Source organism: Mandrillus leucophaeus, unplaced genomic scaffold, assembly GCF_000951045.1.
Source record: "Mandrillus leucophaeus isolate KB7577 unplaced genomic scaffold, Mleu.le_1.0 Scaffold201, whole genome shotgun sequence".
Taxonomy (NCBI): domain Eukaryota; kingdom Metazoa; phylum Chordata; class Mammalia; order Primates; family Cercopithecidae; genus Mandrillus; species Mandrillus leucophaeus.
Window position 1 is genome coordinate 770,903 of NW_012102044.1, and position 17,240 is coordinate 788,142.

At 44.4% G+C, this 17,240-nt stretch overlaps 1 protein-coding gene across 1 annotated transcript in view; it reads right to left on the reverse strand.

Moving 5' to 3' along the window:
• TMCO3 (transmembrane and coiled-coil domains 3) overlaps positions 1 to 17,240 on the reverse strand; it is a 64,711-nt gene that overhangs the window by 18,586 nt on the left and 28,885 nt on the right. Inside the window, exon 8 of the mRNA XM_011979423.1 lies at positions 8,657 to 8,774. Within this exon, the coding sequence (XP_011834813.1) occupies positions 8,657 to 8,774 (118 nt within the window). The remainder of the gene's footprint in view (positions 1 to 8,656; positions 8,775 to 17,240) is intronic.

Below are 17,240 nucleotides of genomic sequence, written 5' to 3' on the forward strand. Positions count from 1 at the left end.
ACACTCCTGGTCCGCCTTCATGTTCCATCCTGTACACCTGGCTCTGCCTTCTAGATAGCAGTAGCAAAGTTAGTGAAGTACTAAAAACCTCTGATATGAAGAAATAATGGCGTAGGCTGTGTCCTCTCTCTCCCTCTGTCTCTCCGCCTCGGTGGCCAAACAGGGAAGGGCCCCTTGTCCAATGGACACGTGACTCACGCGACCTTGTCAATCATTGGAGATGGCTCACACTCCTTATGCTGCCCTTTTGCTTTGTATCCAATAAATAACAGCGCAGCCAGGCATTCGGGGCCACTACCGGTCTCCGCGTCTTCTCTTTTATCTCTTTGTCTTGTGTCTTTATTTCTACAATCTCTCGTCTCTGCACACAGGGAGAAAAGCCCACTGACCCTGTGGGGCTGGACCCTACAAATGTTCATTCTATGTTATGGCTGAATAATATTCCTTTGTTTGGATATAGTATGTTTTTTATATCCACCTGTTATCTAACTGACATTTGAGTTCTTAATACTTTTTAACTATACGAATAATGCTGCTTGAACATTCATGTACAAGTTTTTCATTGTGGTGAAATTCTCATACCATAAAATGTACCAAGTTAACCATTTCTGAGTGCGTAACTCTGTGGTATCACGTGGATTCACACTGTTGTACCCCCATCACCACCGTGGACCAGTCTTTATGTGGATGTGTGTTTTTCTTTCTTGTGGATAAATACCGAGAAGTGAACAGCTGGGTCAGACGGGAGCTCTGTGTTAGCATCATGAGGACTGTGGTCGATAATTCTGATTCTGTTTCTTTTCTTTCCTTCTTTTTTTTTTTTTTTTTTTTGAGATGGAGTCTTGCTCTGTCGCCCAGGCTGGAGTGCAGTGGTGTGATCTCGGCTCACTGCAACCTCTGCCTCCTGGGTTCAAGTGATTCTCCTGCCTCAGCCTCCCGAGTAGCGGGGAATACAGGCACGTGCCACCATGCCCAGCTAGTTTTTTGTATTTTTAGTGGAGATGGGGTTTCACCGTGTTAGTCAGAGTGATCTCAATCTCTTGACCTCATGATCTGCACCCCCTTGGCCTCCCAAAGTGCTGGGATTACAGGCGTGAGCCACCGCGCCTGGCCTAATTCTGTTTCTTAAGTTTAACAGTATAACAGAGTACTTTTCCAAGTCATTAACTCTTTGTAAACATGAAGCGTCATGACTGAATTAGAACAATTTCAGTGGGATCAATACCTGTACTGCATTAATTTTCTGAATTGGAAAAATAAAAAAAAAAAGCTTTAAAAGTTTTCTGATTAAGACAGTATCTATGCCAATGTTTTAGACCTGTGTGTAACTGGAAAGAAAGTGGCAGTGAGATCAACATGGTATTTGAGTTTTATAAGTGCCCTGCAGTCTCTGCCAGGGCTCTGCCTGTTTAGTATGGAGAGTCCGCCCTCCGCTGAGAATAACTGATTGTGCATGAAAAACGCTCAGACCTCTTAAATAGAAGTCAAGTCATCTCCCGCCAGCATGACAACTCTTCTTTCTGTTGTCCAAATTGTCCTTCACTTATGTTGAAGATTGTAGCCAGAAGGAATAAGAACTGATTCCGATTTGGGGGTTGGGACTAAAAGTGTTATTTTTCCGATACTTAAAGACATGTGGATCAAAGGAAAATGGCAATCATAAGGACCCTCTTAGCGAGTGAACTTTAACCACTGCTTCCACCAGCAGCTGCACTGAGCGCCCTGCCTGGTTGTCTCTTTCAATCTTCCCATGGTCCACCAGGCAGGCACTGTTCCCACATCCTCCCCAATTTACAGAAAGCTGCCAAGGCTTGCACGGCCAGAGCACAGCCAAGCTGGGGCTCTAGCCTGGGCTGAACCTCTGGAAAACCCACGTAAAAAGCCATTCATTCCTTCTACTTTCCTGCCTGCCTGGCTGAGCTACCAACAGCAGGGAAGACTTAACGTAAGATCTGGCAAAAGGCAAATACTAAAACATTTTTCCACCCCACCGTCTGCCATGAGGAAGCCCTTGTCAGCCATTCGGGCAGGGGTGGGGCTGGGGGCCTGGCAGGAAGCAGAACCCCCTGGCCAGGCCTCACACCACCCTCCACAGGGGAGCCACTGGTTTAAAGCCTCCTAATAAACACACGAACCACCCAGGATACAACGAAAAGTCACTCATCATATTAAGAATCGGGAAAATCACAACTTGAAGGAGAAAAGACAAGCACCAGACTTCACATCGAGATGAATGGATGCGGGAGTTATCTGACGAGGGTGCTAAAGCAGCCATGATTAAAACGCTTCAAAAGGCCACAAACACTCTCTGTAAACAAATAAAAAATAGAAAACCTCAGCAAAGAAATACAGGCTACATAAAAGAAGCAAGTGGAAATTATACAACTAAAACAATACAGTCATCATAAAAATCTCTGGGGATGGGCTAAGCGGCAGAGTGGAGATGAGAGAGGGCGGAATCAGTGACCCCGCAGACAGGCCGAATTCATCTGCCTGAACACAGAGAAACGGACTGAGGACGGGCAAGGCCTCAGGGACCCGCAGGCCCCTAACAAAAAAGCAGATTTCTAAGTTTCTGCAACTGCAGAAGGAGACAGCAAGTGGACTGAAAAACGGTGTGAGGAAAAAATGGCTGAAAACTTCTTGTTAGCCAAAAGACATAAACCCACAGATACGAGAAGCCGAGTGAATCCAAACAGAACAAACCCAGAGAAGTCGGCTCTGGGATGCACAGTTGTACAATTTCTGAAAACTAAAGACAGAGAAAAAACCTCGAAAGCTGCCAGAGAGAAACCCCTCATTCCTTCGAGAGGAGCACAAGCCTAAATGGCAGCAGGTTTCACAGCTGGAACGCAGAAGCCGGGAGCAGGGACACGCGCTTCCCAGGCACGGGACGAGGGGAGACACCACCTGGAAATCCACATCCCGCGAGATGCCCTCGGAGTGACGCGGGGACAAAGGCCATTCCCAGACGAAGAAACACTCAGAGAATTTGTGGCCAGCAGATTAACTATGAAAGAATGACCGAAGAAAGTTCTCCACACAGAGAGGAAATGATTACAGAAGATAGCTTGGAACATCAGAAGGAAAACAACATCAAAAATAGGTGTGAGAAGAATAGATTATCCTTTTCCTCCTGAGTTTTCAAAACCGTATTTGATGTCTGCAGCAAAAATTACAACACCATCTGATGTGGTATTCAATAAAAGTAGAGAGAAGACAACAATTATACAGTCATGTGTCACTTCACAACGGGGATACATTCTGAGAAGCATCATGAGGCAATTTCATGGTTGTGCAAACATCCCAGAGTGCACTTACACAAACCCAGACCCACCCAGGCCACCTGGCACAGCCTCCTGCTCCTGGGCCACACACCTGCACAGCATGTGACTGCAGCCAACTGTAACACAATGAGAAGTATCTGCATGTCTAAACACAGAAAATATACACTAAAAGTATAGCATAAAAGATAAAAATGGCACACCCATATAGGTCGCTTGCAGGACTGGAAGTTGCTCTGAGTCAGGGAGTGAGGGTGAGTGAATGTGAAAGCCTCGACCCTGTGCACCACTGCAGACGCCACAGACACTGTCCACTCGGGCTACACTAATCTGAGACAGTGTCTCACTCTGCTGTCCAGGCTGGTGTGCAGCGGTATGACCACAGCTCACTGCAGACTTTATCTCCCAGGCTCAAGCAATCCTACAGCCTTAGCCTCCAGAGTAGCTGGGACTACAGGTGTGCACCACCACAACTGGCTATTTTTTTTTTTTTTTTGGTACAGACGAGATCTTTCTATGTTGCCCAGGCTGGTCTTGAACTCCTAAGCTCAAGCAATCCTCCTGCCTTGGCCTCCCAAAGGCTAGGATTACAGGTGTGAGCCACCACACCTGGCCAACGACACTGAGTTTATTAAAAATATTTTTCTTTCTTCAGCATTAACCTTAACTTACTGTAACTTTTTAACTTTATAAATTTTAAGGCTTTTAAAAACTTTTTGACCCTTGTAATGACACAACACGGAAACACTGTATGGCTATACAAAAAATATTTTCTTTCTTTTTATCTTATTCTATAAGTTTTTTTCTATTGTAATTTTTTTTAACTTTTTAAACTTTTTTGTTAAAAACTAAGACACAAACACACATTAGCCTAAACCCACCCAGGGTCAGGACCATCAGTGTCGCTGTCGTCCACGTCCACATCTTTCCCACTGCAAGGTCTTCAGGGGAATAACGGGCACAGAGCTGTTGTCTCCAATGATGACAATGGCTTGTTCTAGAATAGTTCCTGAAGAACCTGCCTGAGGCTGTTTGACAGTTAACTTTTTTCTTTATAAGTAGAAGGAGTACACTCTAAGTTAATGATAAAAAGTAGAGTATAGAAAATACATAAACCAGTAACAGTGATTTATTATCGTTATCAAGTATTCCACTGCATACCTAATTGGGTGTATGAGACTTTTATATGATTGGCAGTGCAGCAGGTTTGTTCATGCCAGCATCACCACACGCACGGGGGCATTACACTGCCCTGCGACATCACCATGGCCGCAACGTCACTAGGCAGCGGGAATCATTCAGGTCCATAGAATCCCACAGGACCACTGCTGTACAGGTGGCCCGTCACTGACCAAAACGTCATTATGTAGTGCGTGACTATTTAACATGTGGGCGGGGGAGGCAGCTAAGTGGAAATAAGGCTTCTACATTTCACATGAAGTGGTAAAATGTGGATTCCAGCAAACGGCGATAAGTTACATGTGTCCACTGTAATACCCAGAGCAACCAAGAAAACCACACACAGCAATACACTCAAAACATTATAAATGCGTCTAAATGGAATCCCCGAAAACATGCAGGCAACCCATAGAGATGTAAAAGAAAAAGAATAGCAAGAGACAAAAAACAAATAAAACGCTGACTTAAGTTGCAACGTATCAATATTTACCTGATCTATAAATGGTCTAAACATACCAATTAAAATACAGAGACTGGCTGAGTGGACTAAAAAAAAGTCATCCAACAATATGTTCTCTACAAGAAACTCCCTTCAGTACAAGAGCATGAAAAGTATGAAAAGGACACACCACTGCAGACATTGACCAAAAAAAAAAAATTAATATTACATTAGTATCAGATAAAGTGAATTACAAGGCAAGGAAAATTACTAGCAATAAAAGAAATATGGCCAGGCACAGTGGCTCACACCTGTAATCCCAGCACTTTGGGAGGCCAAGGCAGGAAGATCACTTGAGGCCAGGAGTTCGAGACTAGCCTGGCCAACATGGCAAAACCTTGTCTCTACTAAAAAATACAAAAATTAGCCAGGTGTGGTGGCACATGCCTGTAATCCCACTACTCAGGAGGCTGAGGCATGAGAATCACTAGAACCCAGGAGGCGGAGAGCCGAGGTCACGCCACTGCATTCCAGCCTGGGCAACAGAGCGAGACTATGTCTCGAAAAACAACAACAAAAAGAAATATTACATAATGATAACAAGATCAATTCACCAGGAAGACAAAATGATCCTAAATATGTATGTACCAAACAAAAGAGCCCCAAAATACATAGAGCAAAAGCTGACAGAACTCAAAGGAGAAACAGACAAATACCCAACTATAACGGGGGACTTCAACACCATCTCCCTCGACAGCTGTTACAACTACAGCAAGAACACGGAATAGTGCAATTAACTGACATATATTTACAAAACTCCACTCAACAATAACAGAATATACTTTTTTTTCCTCCCAAGTGACTTTGGAGCATTTACCACAGACAACTGTCACTGGCCATAAAACAAACCTCAACAAATGTAAAAGAACTGAAATCATACCAAATATTCTCAGGCCACAGTGGAATCAAACTACAAATCAGTAACAGAAAGACATCAGGAAAATCTCCAGATGTTTGGAAATTAAGCAACACTTCTAAACAATCCCTGAGTCAAAGAAGTATCAAACGAAAAATTTAAAACTCATTGAACAAAATGAAAATAAAAATACAACATATCAAAATATGCAATGCAGCTAAAACAGTGCTGAGAGGGAAATTTATAGCACTAAATGCTTACAGTAGAAAAGATAAGCAGTTTAAAATCAATAATCTAAGTTAATACCCTAAGAACCTAGAAAAAGAGTAAAATAAACCCAAAGCGAGAAGGAAGGAAGGTGAGGGTAAAACTAATGAAACTGAAAACAACGAAACAAAGAAAATCAATAAAACAAGGAACCAATTCTTTGGAAAGATTAATACAATTGCCAGATCCCTAGGACAAAGAAGATGCAAGTTATCAACATAAGCAATGAAACGGGGGATATCACCACAGACTCTGTGGACATGAAAAGGATGGTAAAGGAATACGACACAAAAACTCTACACATAGAAATCTGACAACTGAGACAGAATGGAATGATTCCTCAAAAAGCTAAGCTACCACAACTCAGCAATATGAAGTAGATATTCTGAATATCTACTGGGACTATTAAGCAAAATAAATTGGTAAGAAAACTCCCCAAAAGGAAATCTCATGACCCAGAGGGTTTTACTGCAGAATTCTACCAAATATTAAGGAAGAACTGACATCAATTTTATACAATGTTTTCCAGAAAATAAAAAGAAAGGAACACTTCCCAAAACATTTTGTGAACCTAGTATGACTCTTACTACCAAAACCCAGAGTATCAAAAAAAAAAAAGAGAGAGAGAGAAAACTACACACCAATCTCTCTCATGAACTTAGACCCCAAAATCCTCAATAAATTAGCAAACTGAAGGCAGCAATGTATAAAAATAATTATATACCTAGACCAACTGGGAATTATCCCAGGTATGCAAGGCTGGTTCAACTTTCAAAAATCAGTGTTATCCATCATGTCACCTAGCTAAAAAAGAATGCTGGGCGCAGTGGCTCATGCCTGTAATCCCACCACTTTGGGAGGCCAAGGCGAGCAGATCACAATGTCAGGAGTTCAAGACCAGCCTGGCCAATATGGTGAAACCCCATCTCTACTAAAAATATGAAAATTAGCTGGGCATGGTGGCGCACGCCTGTAGTCCCAGCTGCTCGGGAGGCTGAGGCAGGAGAATTGCTTGAACCCAGGAGGCGGAGGTTTCAGTGAGCCGAGATCATGACACTGTACTCCAGCCTGAGCGACAGAGCGAGATTCCACCTCAAAAAAAAAAAAAAAAAAAAAAAAAAAAAACAGCAAAAAAAGAAAAATTACATAATAATATCAATTGGTTTAGCAAAAGCAACTGGCAGAATCCACCACGCATTAATCATAAAAACTCTCAGCAAACTGGGAATAGATGGGAATTTCCTTAGCTTGACAAAGAGTGTCTACAATAAACCTACAGCTAACATCACACCTAATGGTGAGAGACTGAACGCTTCCCCCTGAGGTCAAGAGCAAGGCAAAGATGTCCTCTCACACAATCTTTTTCAACAAAGTACTGGACGTTCCAGCCAGTGCAATAATGCAGGAAGAAACCCAAAAGCATGCAGGTTGGAAAGGAAGAAATAAAGTACATGAGACGGGTCCTAGCACTTCAATCTGGTTCCAAAAGAAGTTTCAAAAAGGTCTTCTAATTTTTGATCAGTACTCATTGCTGTAAGAAGTGCAATAAAGAGATTAGATCTAAAGCACAATATTTACATACATAAAGTATAGTATATTGGCCTAAAACAAACTCAAGCTTACAGTCCCATCCCACTTTAAGCTTCATAGGGCACCCTAGACTTTGCAACTGTCCTTATTTTCTGGCTGATATTCTTGGAATGTATTTGTATATGCGGCACAACCTACAACTTTCTGGATAAATTAATTCTTCCCATTTGGCTTCTCTCTCCATACGAACCCAAGCAGGTGCAGTTTACGTTTGGCAATACGACATTGGGAGAATGAAAAGAAGGACCGGGGAAGTGGTGATGATGACAGTGACAATGACAACCACACAATGATAGATCTCACACACACACACACCACACATGCATGCAGACACACATGCGCACAAGACACATGCAAACACACAGATATACCCCACATACGCACACGTGGATACCCCCCCAGACATACCACAGAAGACACACACACACCACACATGCAGACACATGCCCCCACCACACAGGCACACCACACATACATGCAGATATACATGAATACACGCACACACATAGCATGTAAGCACACAGATATACCCTACACACACACACACACACACACACACAGATACTCCCTCCCCATGCACACATACACACGCATACAGACACCCCCCTCCCTCCACATCACTTACTATGTTCTGGGCATTGTTCTAAGCATGTTTATAACTGAACTCATTCATTCCTCCTGACCACTCTATCGGTGGGCACTACTGCTACCCCTACTTGATGGAAGACAGGACTGAGGAACAGTGAGGATGAGTCGCCTGCCCGTGGTGAGGAGCTGCGAAGCACAGACAGCCAGGGCGTGAGCAAGGCAGTGTCACTCCAGGGTCTGTGCACGGAAGCCTGAGCCATCTGAGCTCAGAACATCTCTTTTGAAAAGGTATTAAGTAGTATTTTTATTTTTTTTAAGTAGTATTTTTATTAAGTAGTATTATTAAGTAGTATTTTAAACTAGAAAAACAAACTGTGTACACAAAGCATTTACCTAGAAGATGCACTGGCACCCGCCTGTATGAGAGTCGGCATGACGGCCATGAAGAGCCCGAGCTGCACGTCCTGCGTCACCAGCATGCCAAGGAGCACGGTGCTGTAGTCAATGTCGCCTGTGTGGGGAAAGGCATTGAAGACAGGTCTACAGCAACTCAAAAGTATCCGAAGTCAAAATGTCACCATTGTACACACTTCCGAAATAACTCAAATTATTTTGCCACTTTACTTTTTCTTTTTTTGAGACGGAGTCTTGCTCTGTTACCCAGGCTGGAGTGCAGTGGCACAATCTCAGCTCACTGTAACCTCCACCTCCTGGGCTCAAGTGATTCTCCTGCCTCAGCCTCCTGAGTAGCTGGGATTACAGGCGCCCACCACCATGCCTGGCTAATTTTTATATTTTTAGTAGAGACGGGGATTCACCATGTTGGTCAGGCTGGTCTCAAACTCCTGACCTCGTGATTCACCTGCCTCGGCCTCCCAAAATGCTGGGATTACAGGCGTGAGCCACTCCGCCCGGCTGGCACTTTACATTTTTAAGAATAGACTTTAAAATCTCTTTGAGAACAAACACTGAAGCATTTTAAGATTAAAAATGTTGTAAAGCAAATACTCAGAACACCTTTTACTTCCACAACTTACTTGTTATTTACATAATTATTGAAAAACCTCATGACAAAAAGATGACATGGCAAACAAGATGACAGGCTTGGATAATCCCACCAACCTCACTGCGTCCCAGAAACACACGGAGAAGCCTTCGCTTCTCACCTTTACAGCTTCTCTGAGCTACTCCGGGAGGCCTGACTCAGGCCCCTCTGGTCATGTGGTGTGTTCCACGTGTGCAAACCCACCCAAGCCACTGCCCAGAACGAGCCCTCAGTGCGAGACCAAGGCAGGCTGGGCAGACAAATCCTGGCTCCTGAGGGCAGAACAGGAGTAGCCACGACTACCTGAAGACACTAGGTAACAACTCTGGAAAGAAGAAAGGAAAATGAGACATTTTTCACGAATTCAGTAACTTGCACAAGCCTCTAAAGGTCTCCATTTTCAACACACAGTTCCAGCTATGAACTATGTAAATACGTTTCTAAAAGTCATTCCCCCAACCCCACCCTAAACAAGGTATTTTTTCTTAAAAAAAAAAAAAAAAAAAAGCAGCTGGCCGCGGTGGTTCAGGCCTGTAATCCCAGTACTTTGGGAGGTTGAGGAGGGTGGATCACCTGAGGTCAGGAGTTCAAAACCAGCTTGGCCAACATGGTGAAACCCCGTCTCTATTAAAAATACAAAAGGCTGGGAGTGGTGGCTCAAGTCTATAATCCCAGCACTTTGGGAGGCTTAGGCGGGTGGATCACCTGAGGTCAGGAGTTCGCGACCAGCCTGACCAACATGGTGAATCCCCATCTCTACTAAAAATACAAAAAATTAGCTGGGTGTGGTGGCGGGTGCCTGTAGTCCCAGCTACTTGGGAGGCTGAGGCAGGAGAATCGCTTGAACCCAGGAAGCGGAGGTTACAGTGAGCTGAGATCGTGTCACTACACTCCAGCCTGGGCGACAAGAGCGAGACTCTGTCTCAAAAAAAAAAAAAAAGCTACTGCTATTAACAGATTTTTAAACACGAATCTGATAGAAAAGGCTTATTTTTAAAAAGCAGCAGAACCACACAAAACCCCTTGATGCCAGCAAAAATCTCTTTCTGGATAGAAGTTAGGTAATCGTTTTTAGAAGGCTTGATTTACTTTTTGTACAAAACTAAATTTTTGGTAAACAAAATATCTTGGCTTAGAATTTTAAAACAGTCTGAACAGATGATCACGTTAAGCTGTTGTGGCTACAGCTTTGTGTCTTTTAGGGTTACACGATTCAGAAGATGATAAAAATTGCCTCCCAACTAACATTGTCCATGCGGAGGCTTCACACATCAGCCATTTGTTTCTAAGGCTTGCACGGGCTTGTGGTCACTGCACCGCTCTTCATCTTGAGGCCTTGGCAAGGTGGGAGGGAGGCTGCGAGATGAGTCTGCGGGACACAAAGGAGCCGCGGCCCCCCCACCCACATCTTCTGCAGATAACACGTTCACACCTGTGCCCCTTCTATTTAAAAGAAACAAAATCTGGCCGGGCGTGGTGGCTCACACCTGTAATCCCAGCACTTTGCAGGGCCGAGGCGGGTGGATCACGAGGTCAGGAGATTGAGACCATCCTGGCTAACACAGTAAAACCCCGTCTCTACTAAAAATACAAAAAATTAGCCAGGCGTGGTGGCGGCGCCTGTAGTCCCTGCTACTCCGGGAGGGTGAGGCAGAACGGCGGGAACCCGGGAGGCAGAGGTTGCAGGGAGCCGAGACTGCGCCACTGCACTCCAGCCTGGGTGACAAAGCAAGACTCTGTCTCAAAAAAAAAAAAAAAAAAGAAAGAAACAAAATCTCTCACTACATCTCACTCTTTAGAGACAGCCTTGGATGATATTACCACCAGCATTTTCTACATGTTTTAAATATTTTGTTCTCTTCCTTTGCACCGATCATAGCGAACTGGCTGAAATCAACAGACATTCAACTGTTGCCCACTAGACCATGGGCATCACAGACCAGAGACCAGGTCTTCACCGTGGTCCCTGGTGCAGGACCCTGAGTCCGCACCCACAGGGTCTGCGAAGGAAACATCCGCTCGCAAGGCACTTCACGGGGCTGCAGGAGGAAGACAAGGGCTTGGAGCAGTGACAGGCACAAAACTTCAACAGTGCAACCACACAAGATAAAAATAATTACTACACTGAATATTACAGCTTCTCTAATTTCTCAACACTTCTACTATTGTCATCTTTCTGAAATTTGCACTACCTTTTTGTGCTTATCACTACTATAAGCGTTTTGACTTCTTCCTGTTTTCCACTCCTTTTATTAAACAGTTCAAATATACAGAGAACAAGGAGTATATCAAATGCTCACATACCCACTAAGGAATTTTATTAAATGTTAAACCGGTAACATATTTGCTTCAGATTTTTAAAGAAATAAAATCCTAAGGGTGCCGCCAAGGAGCTCTGTAACCCCCTTGATACTGGGTCCCTCTTTCCTCCACCCACACTCCCCACTTGACCTTATTCTGAAAGTTCATCATCTCCTTGAATGCATTTCTACTTAATGTAACACCTATAGATTTGGAAGCAACACTGAGTTTATTATTTTGTAATATTAAACTTCACAGAGTGAACATTTCTGCAACTTGCCGTTTTTGATCACCACTATATCTGAAAATTATCCATGTTGATGTTGGTGCACAAAGCTCTGATTCATTTTCAAAACTGTTGTAGAGGCTGGGTGTGGTGGCTCACGCCTGTAATTCCAGCCCTTTGGGAGGCCAAGGCAGGCGGATCACGAGGTCAGGAGATCGAGACCATCCTGGCTAACATGGTGAAACTCCGTCTCTACTAAAAATACAAAAAAATTAGCTGGGCCTGGTGGCGGCGCCTGTGGTCCCAGCTACTCGGGAGGCTGAGGCAGGAGAATGGTGTGAGCCCGGGAGGCGGAGCTTGCAGTGAGCCGGAGCTTGCAGTGAGCCGAGATTGCGCCACTGCACTCCAGCCTGGGCGACAGAGCGAGACTCCATCTCAAAAATAAAAAATAAAAAATAAAAAACCAAAAAACTATTGTAGAATAGACCACAATTTATCCATTCATCTCTTGGTAGACATTCAGGAATTCCATTTATTCACTAGTACAAAAATGGCTGCATGAAATCCCAGCATTTTGGGAGGCCGAGGCGGGCGGATCATGAGGTCAGGAGATCGAGACCATCCTGGCTAGCACGGTGAAACCCGGTCTCTACTAAAAACACAAATATTAGCCGGGCATAGTGGCGGGCACCTGTAGTCCCAGCTACTCGGGAGGCTGAGTCAGGAGAATGGCGTAAACTCGGGAGGCGGAGCTTGCAGTGAGCTGAGACCATGCCACTGCTCTCCAGCCTGGGTGACAGAGCGAGACTCCGTCTCAACCAAAAAAAAAAAAAATGGCTGCACACATATTCTAGCACATTGTCAGGGAAACCTCCTTTCCCCTCGCTTGCGTTTCCACAAGAAGGGAATGTTTCCTCCCCACTCCTGGCCTCTTGCCTGGTCCCACATACACCACTCCGGAGAGACAAGGGCATTCCTCTGGGAATGGATACAGTCCCTCTTCCTTCGTAAACCAGCCAGCCCACGGCACCTGGTCTCAAGGTCCTCTTGCAGACCTGAGTTTCACAGGGCAGGCCCTGCCCACGGAGGCCTCTGGAGGCCAGCGCTGCATGTGGCTGGGTGGCGAGTCTTGCTCCGAGGTTAAGTATGAGGCTTAAGAAGCTCACCACTGCCAGGCGTGCAAACCACACCTCCATAATCCAGCTGCCACTCTGACCTCCAGGTGCCTCCTCTGTTCCTCTTTCCATGGGTTTTCAGCACAGGCAAGGCAGAGTTATACATTTGCTGGACTCCTTCGAGGGTTGGGCCCCTCGCAGGAGCTAGAAATCTCGAAAAATAGAAAAGGAGTAGAAATTGGACCAAAATCCATTTAAGAAGAGTGACTGAGGCTGCTGGTGTGGCCAGAGTTGATACCTTTAAGCTCTGGTGAGACAGTCTTAAGTTTGGGCTATATAGGAATTTCTTTTCTTTCTTTTTTCTTTTTTTTTTTTTGAGATGGAGTCTCTGTGGCCCAGACTGGAGTGCAGTGGTGTGAACTCGGCTCACTGGAAGCTCCACCTCCCGGGTTCAAGCTATTCTCGTGCCTCAGCCTCCCGAGTAGCTGGGATTACAGGTGCCCGCCACCACGCCCGGCTAATTTTTGTATTTTCAGTAGAGATGGGGTTTCGCCATGTTGGCCAGGATGGTCTTGAACTACTGACCTCATGTGATCCACCTGCCTTGGCCTCCCAAAGTGCTGGGATTACACGCGTGAGCCACTGTGCCTGGACGCATATAGGAATTTCTAATACAATTTCAAGCACGTGCAAAAAGAAAGAAAAATACAGTGTATCTCAAGGAACAGATAATCCAGTTTCCATGATCAGGTAGACGACCCCTGTTTCATACACTAACCTCCATTCTACCCTCCTGAGGGAAACCCCAATCATCCTCTTAACCATACATTTCAGTGTCCATCTCTAAGAGACAAGGCTGGTGTACAAATTGGAAAGAATGAATTTAATGATCCTGTAAGCAGAGGAGATTATCTCATATGTAGAAAATCCAAAAGATTTCACACACAAAAATCTATTAGGATAAACCAATTCACAAAGGTGCGGGGCACAAAATAAACACACAAAAGTCAGCTGCATTTCTATATACTAATAATGAACAATCTGAAAAGGAGATTAAGAAAACAATTCCATCTACAACATATCAAAAAGAATAAAATACTTAGGACAGAGTGAACCAAGGAGGCAAAACACGTATACACTGAAAACAAACGCGTGGCTAAAAGAAATGAAAGACATGCTTAAATAGAAAAATATCTTGTATTCATGGACTGGAAGACTTAATATTGTTTAGATGTCAATACTACCAAAATTACGACTGCAAATCCAATGCAATTCCTATCAGAATCCCAACGATGTTTTCTGAAGAAACAGAAAACACTATCCTAAAATTTATACAGAATCTCAGGCGACCCCAAACAGCCAAAATAATCTTGAACAAAGTTGGAGGATTCACACTTCCTGGTCTCAAAACTTACTAAAAACTATAGTAATAAAACAGCAGCATTTGGAAGTTATAGACTGTATTTCCACTTTTTAGTGGTCACGTATTTTTTTTGTTTTTTTTGAGATGGAGTCTCGCTCCGTTGCCAGACTGGAGTGCAGTAGCGTGATCTCAGCTCACTGCAACCTCTGCCTCCTGAGTTCAAGCGATTCTCCTGCCTCAGCCTCCCGAGTAGCCGGGACTACAGGCACCCACCACCACGTGCAGTTAATTATTGTATCTTTAGTAGAGATGGGGTTTCACCATATTGGCCAGGCTAGTCTCGATCTCTTGACCTTGTGATCCACCCACCTCGACCTCCCAAAGTGCTGGGATTACCGGCGTGAGCCACCACGCCCAGCCAGTTACCTTATTTTTAAAAACAATTATTATAAAATACTTTGAATCAAGAAAAAAGGTACAAAGCATGTCATGAACAACCAGAGCCATCACTCAGCTTCTGAAAGAATGTCACAAGCAGCTGACTGCCCTGTGTCCCTCTCTGATGGCACACCTTCCCCATCTCTGGCACAGCCACTCGGCCTCATTTGTCATTCTCAAACACTTCTTCTTGCTTTTAGTGTAGAAGTTTGCATGTATGTAAAGTTCAGACTTGACACACACAAACATGTTGTATTCCACATCTTGTATCTTTCCCTCCATGCTATAAAAGTCATTCGCATTTGCTTCTGCAGCATTCCAAGGTATGAATACACCTTAGCTGTCCAGCATGTTACTATGTTACTGAATATTCGGTTGATCAACTTTTTGCTATTAAAAATAATACTGTTTTGAATTATAATAATTTGCATGAATTTTCTAGGATATGTATGTAGAAATGGAATTTTCTGATTGCAAAAGTATCCTCCAAAGTGGCTGAACCAATTTACATTCCCACGGAGAATGCTTAATCTTGGCACTCCACACTCTTGCCAATGGTACCTCACGTTAAAAAATGTTTGCTAGGGCCAGGTGTGGTGGCTCATGCCTGCAATCCCAGTGCTTTGGGAGGCTGAGGCAGGAGGACTGCTTGAGGCCAGGGTTCGAAACCAGCCTGGGTAACATAGCAAGACCCCCATCTCTACAAAAAACTAAAAACTTAGCCAGGCATGGTGGCACACGCCTGTCATCCCAGCTACTCAGGATGTTGAGTGGGAGGATCGCTTAAGCCCAGGAGGTCGGGGCTGCAGTGAGCCAAGATCCAGCCACTGCACTACAGCCTGGGTGACAGCAAGACTTGGTCTAAAACAAAGCTTGGCAGCAAGCTCAAGTGGATGGCATCGATCTCAGTCCCATCAGCCTGCATCTCCGAATACTAGCGAGGCTCCTATCTTCATGTTTATTCATCATTTAGGTTTCTTCTCCCGTTAAGTTACTTGCTCAGATATTCTGCCTATTTTCCCATTAGGTTACTTTTTGGTTTGGGTTTACAGACCTTCTTGATTCATTCTGAATACTAATCCTTTGCTCTAAACAAACAAGAAATAAATAACTACAGGAAATATCTTCCTCTGGCCTGTGGCTTATTAAAAAAAAAAGCCTTTCAATAAAAGTTACAGTTTTCCCCACAGGGAGGTCAGCATGAAAAAGAAAGTTACAAAGTCAAATGTGTCATATGCATCGGTATTTTCTCTTTTGAATTCTGCATTTTATATTTTAAGGAATTCTACCCTGAGGTTATAAGGATATTTTCTATTTCCTTCTTGTAGTTCTAAAGTCAAGCTAATTTTATTTTCTTCCGTTTGGATAGCTAATTCCCACTCCTGGTGAGTCAATCTCCTTGGCTTCTCTGCAGTGTCTGGTCTGTGGGCCCCACTCGCCGGCTCCATCTCAGCCTGCGGTGCTGCTATCCGCTGTGACATCATCAGTCGTGAGAGCTGGTGGGGGACTCCTCACCTCAAATTAATGTTGGCTACCTGGTCTTTTGGTCCCCACTGAATTTTAGGATCAGTTTCTTCGGTTTCATGAAAAACCCTGCCAGATGTTTTTACTGGAACAGCTATGAGTTTATAAATTTGGGGAGAAATGACATCTTTATGAATGGAGAGGAGACTTTTTATGAACTCCATGAACACAAATTCGCTCCATTTGTGACTCTATCCTCAAAGGTCACAGCTCTCTTTTGAGAAGTTTATTCCCGAAGCTTTTTTTCAAATGACACGTTCTAACTGTGCTGTGGGTATATGACACATTTAACAAGTCTAATTGTCAATTTCCTTTCAGTGTCCAAGTCCTTGAGTCTAACCACCTCCCAAACATGCAACCCTCCTATCTTCTTACTATCTAGAGTTTTAGCCTGGTCTTTAAAAAAAATACACTCAAACACCTCCTTTTCTAACAGTCATAACTGACTAAATTTATCAGCCTCTAGACCCCTCTGTCTCCCTGCTGTTTCCACGTCCAGCTCTGCCTCTGCAGGGCCTGCGTCCGGGCCCTGTGGGGACGGCGGGGTGGGTGGTGCTCTGGGGTCTCTGCACATCAGAAATGCCTGCATTTCACGCCCTATTCTTGGATGGTAATTTCGCTGGGCAGGCATGACTTTGTCTCCCCAGGGTGTGGGTTACCTACCCGCTACCTCCCACCATCTGACGTTGCCGAGGAGACATGTCCTATCAGCCCATTTACTTGATGTTCCTTTTTAGACCACCTGTCTTTTCTGCCAGGTGTTCAGACGTTCCCTTCTACTTCACGCTCTGCTGCAGCACATGACGTGCCGGGTGGACTCACTTCCCTTTATCCCATCAGTGCTGGAGGTAGGCTCCTGTCTTGAGTTCTGAAAACCCACCAGGTCCTCTTTCCAGTCCTGGCCCCTGGGGCACCGCGTCTATATATACTGACCCTCTCCATCTACCCTCCACCCCTCTCCAGTC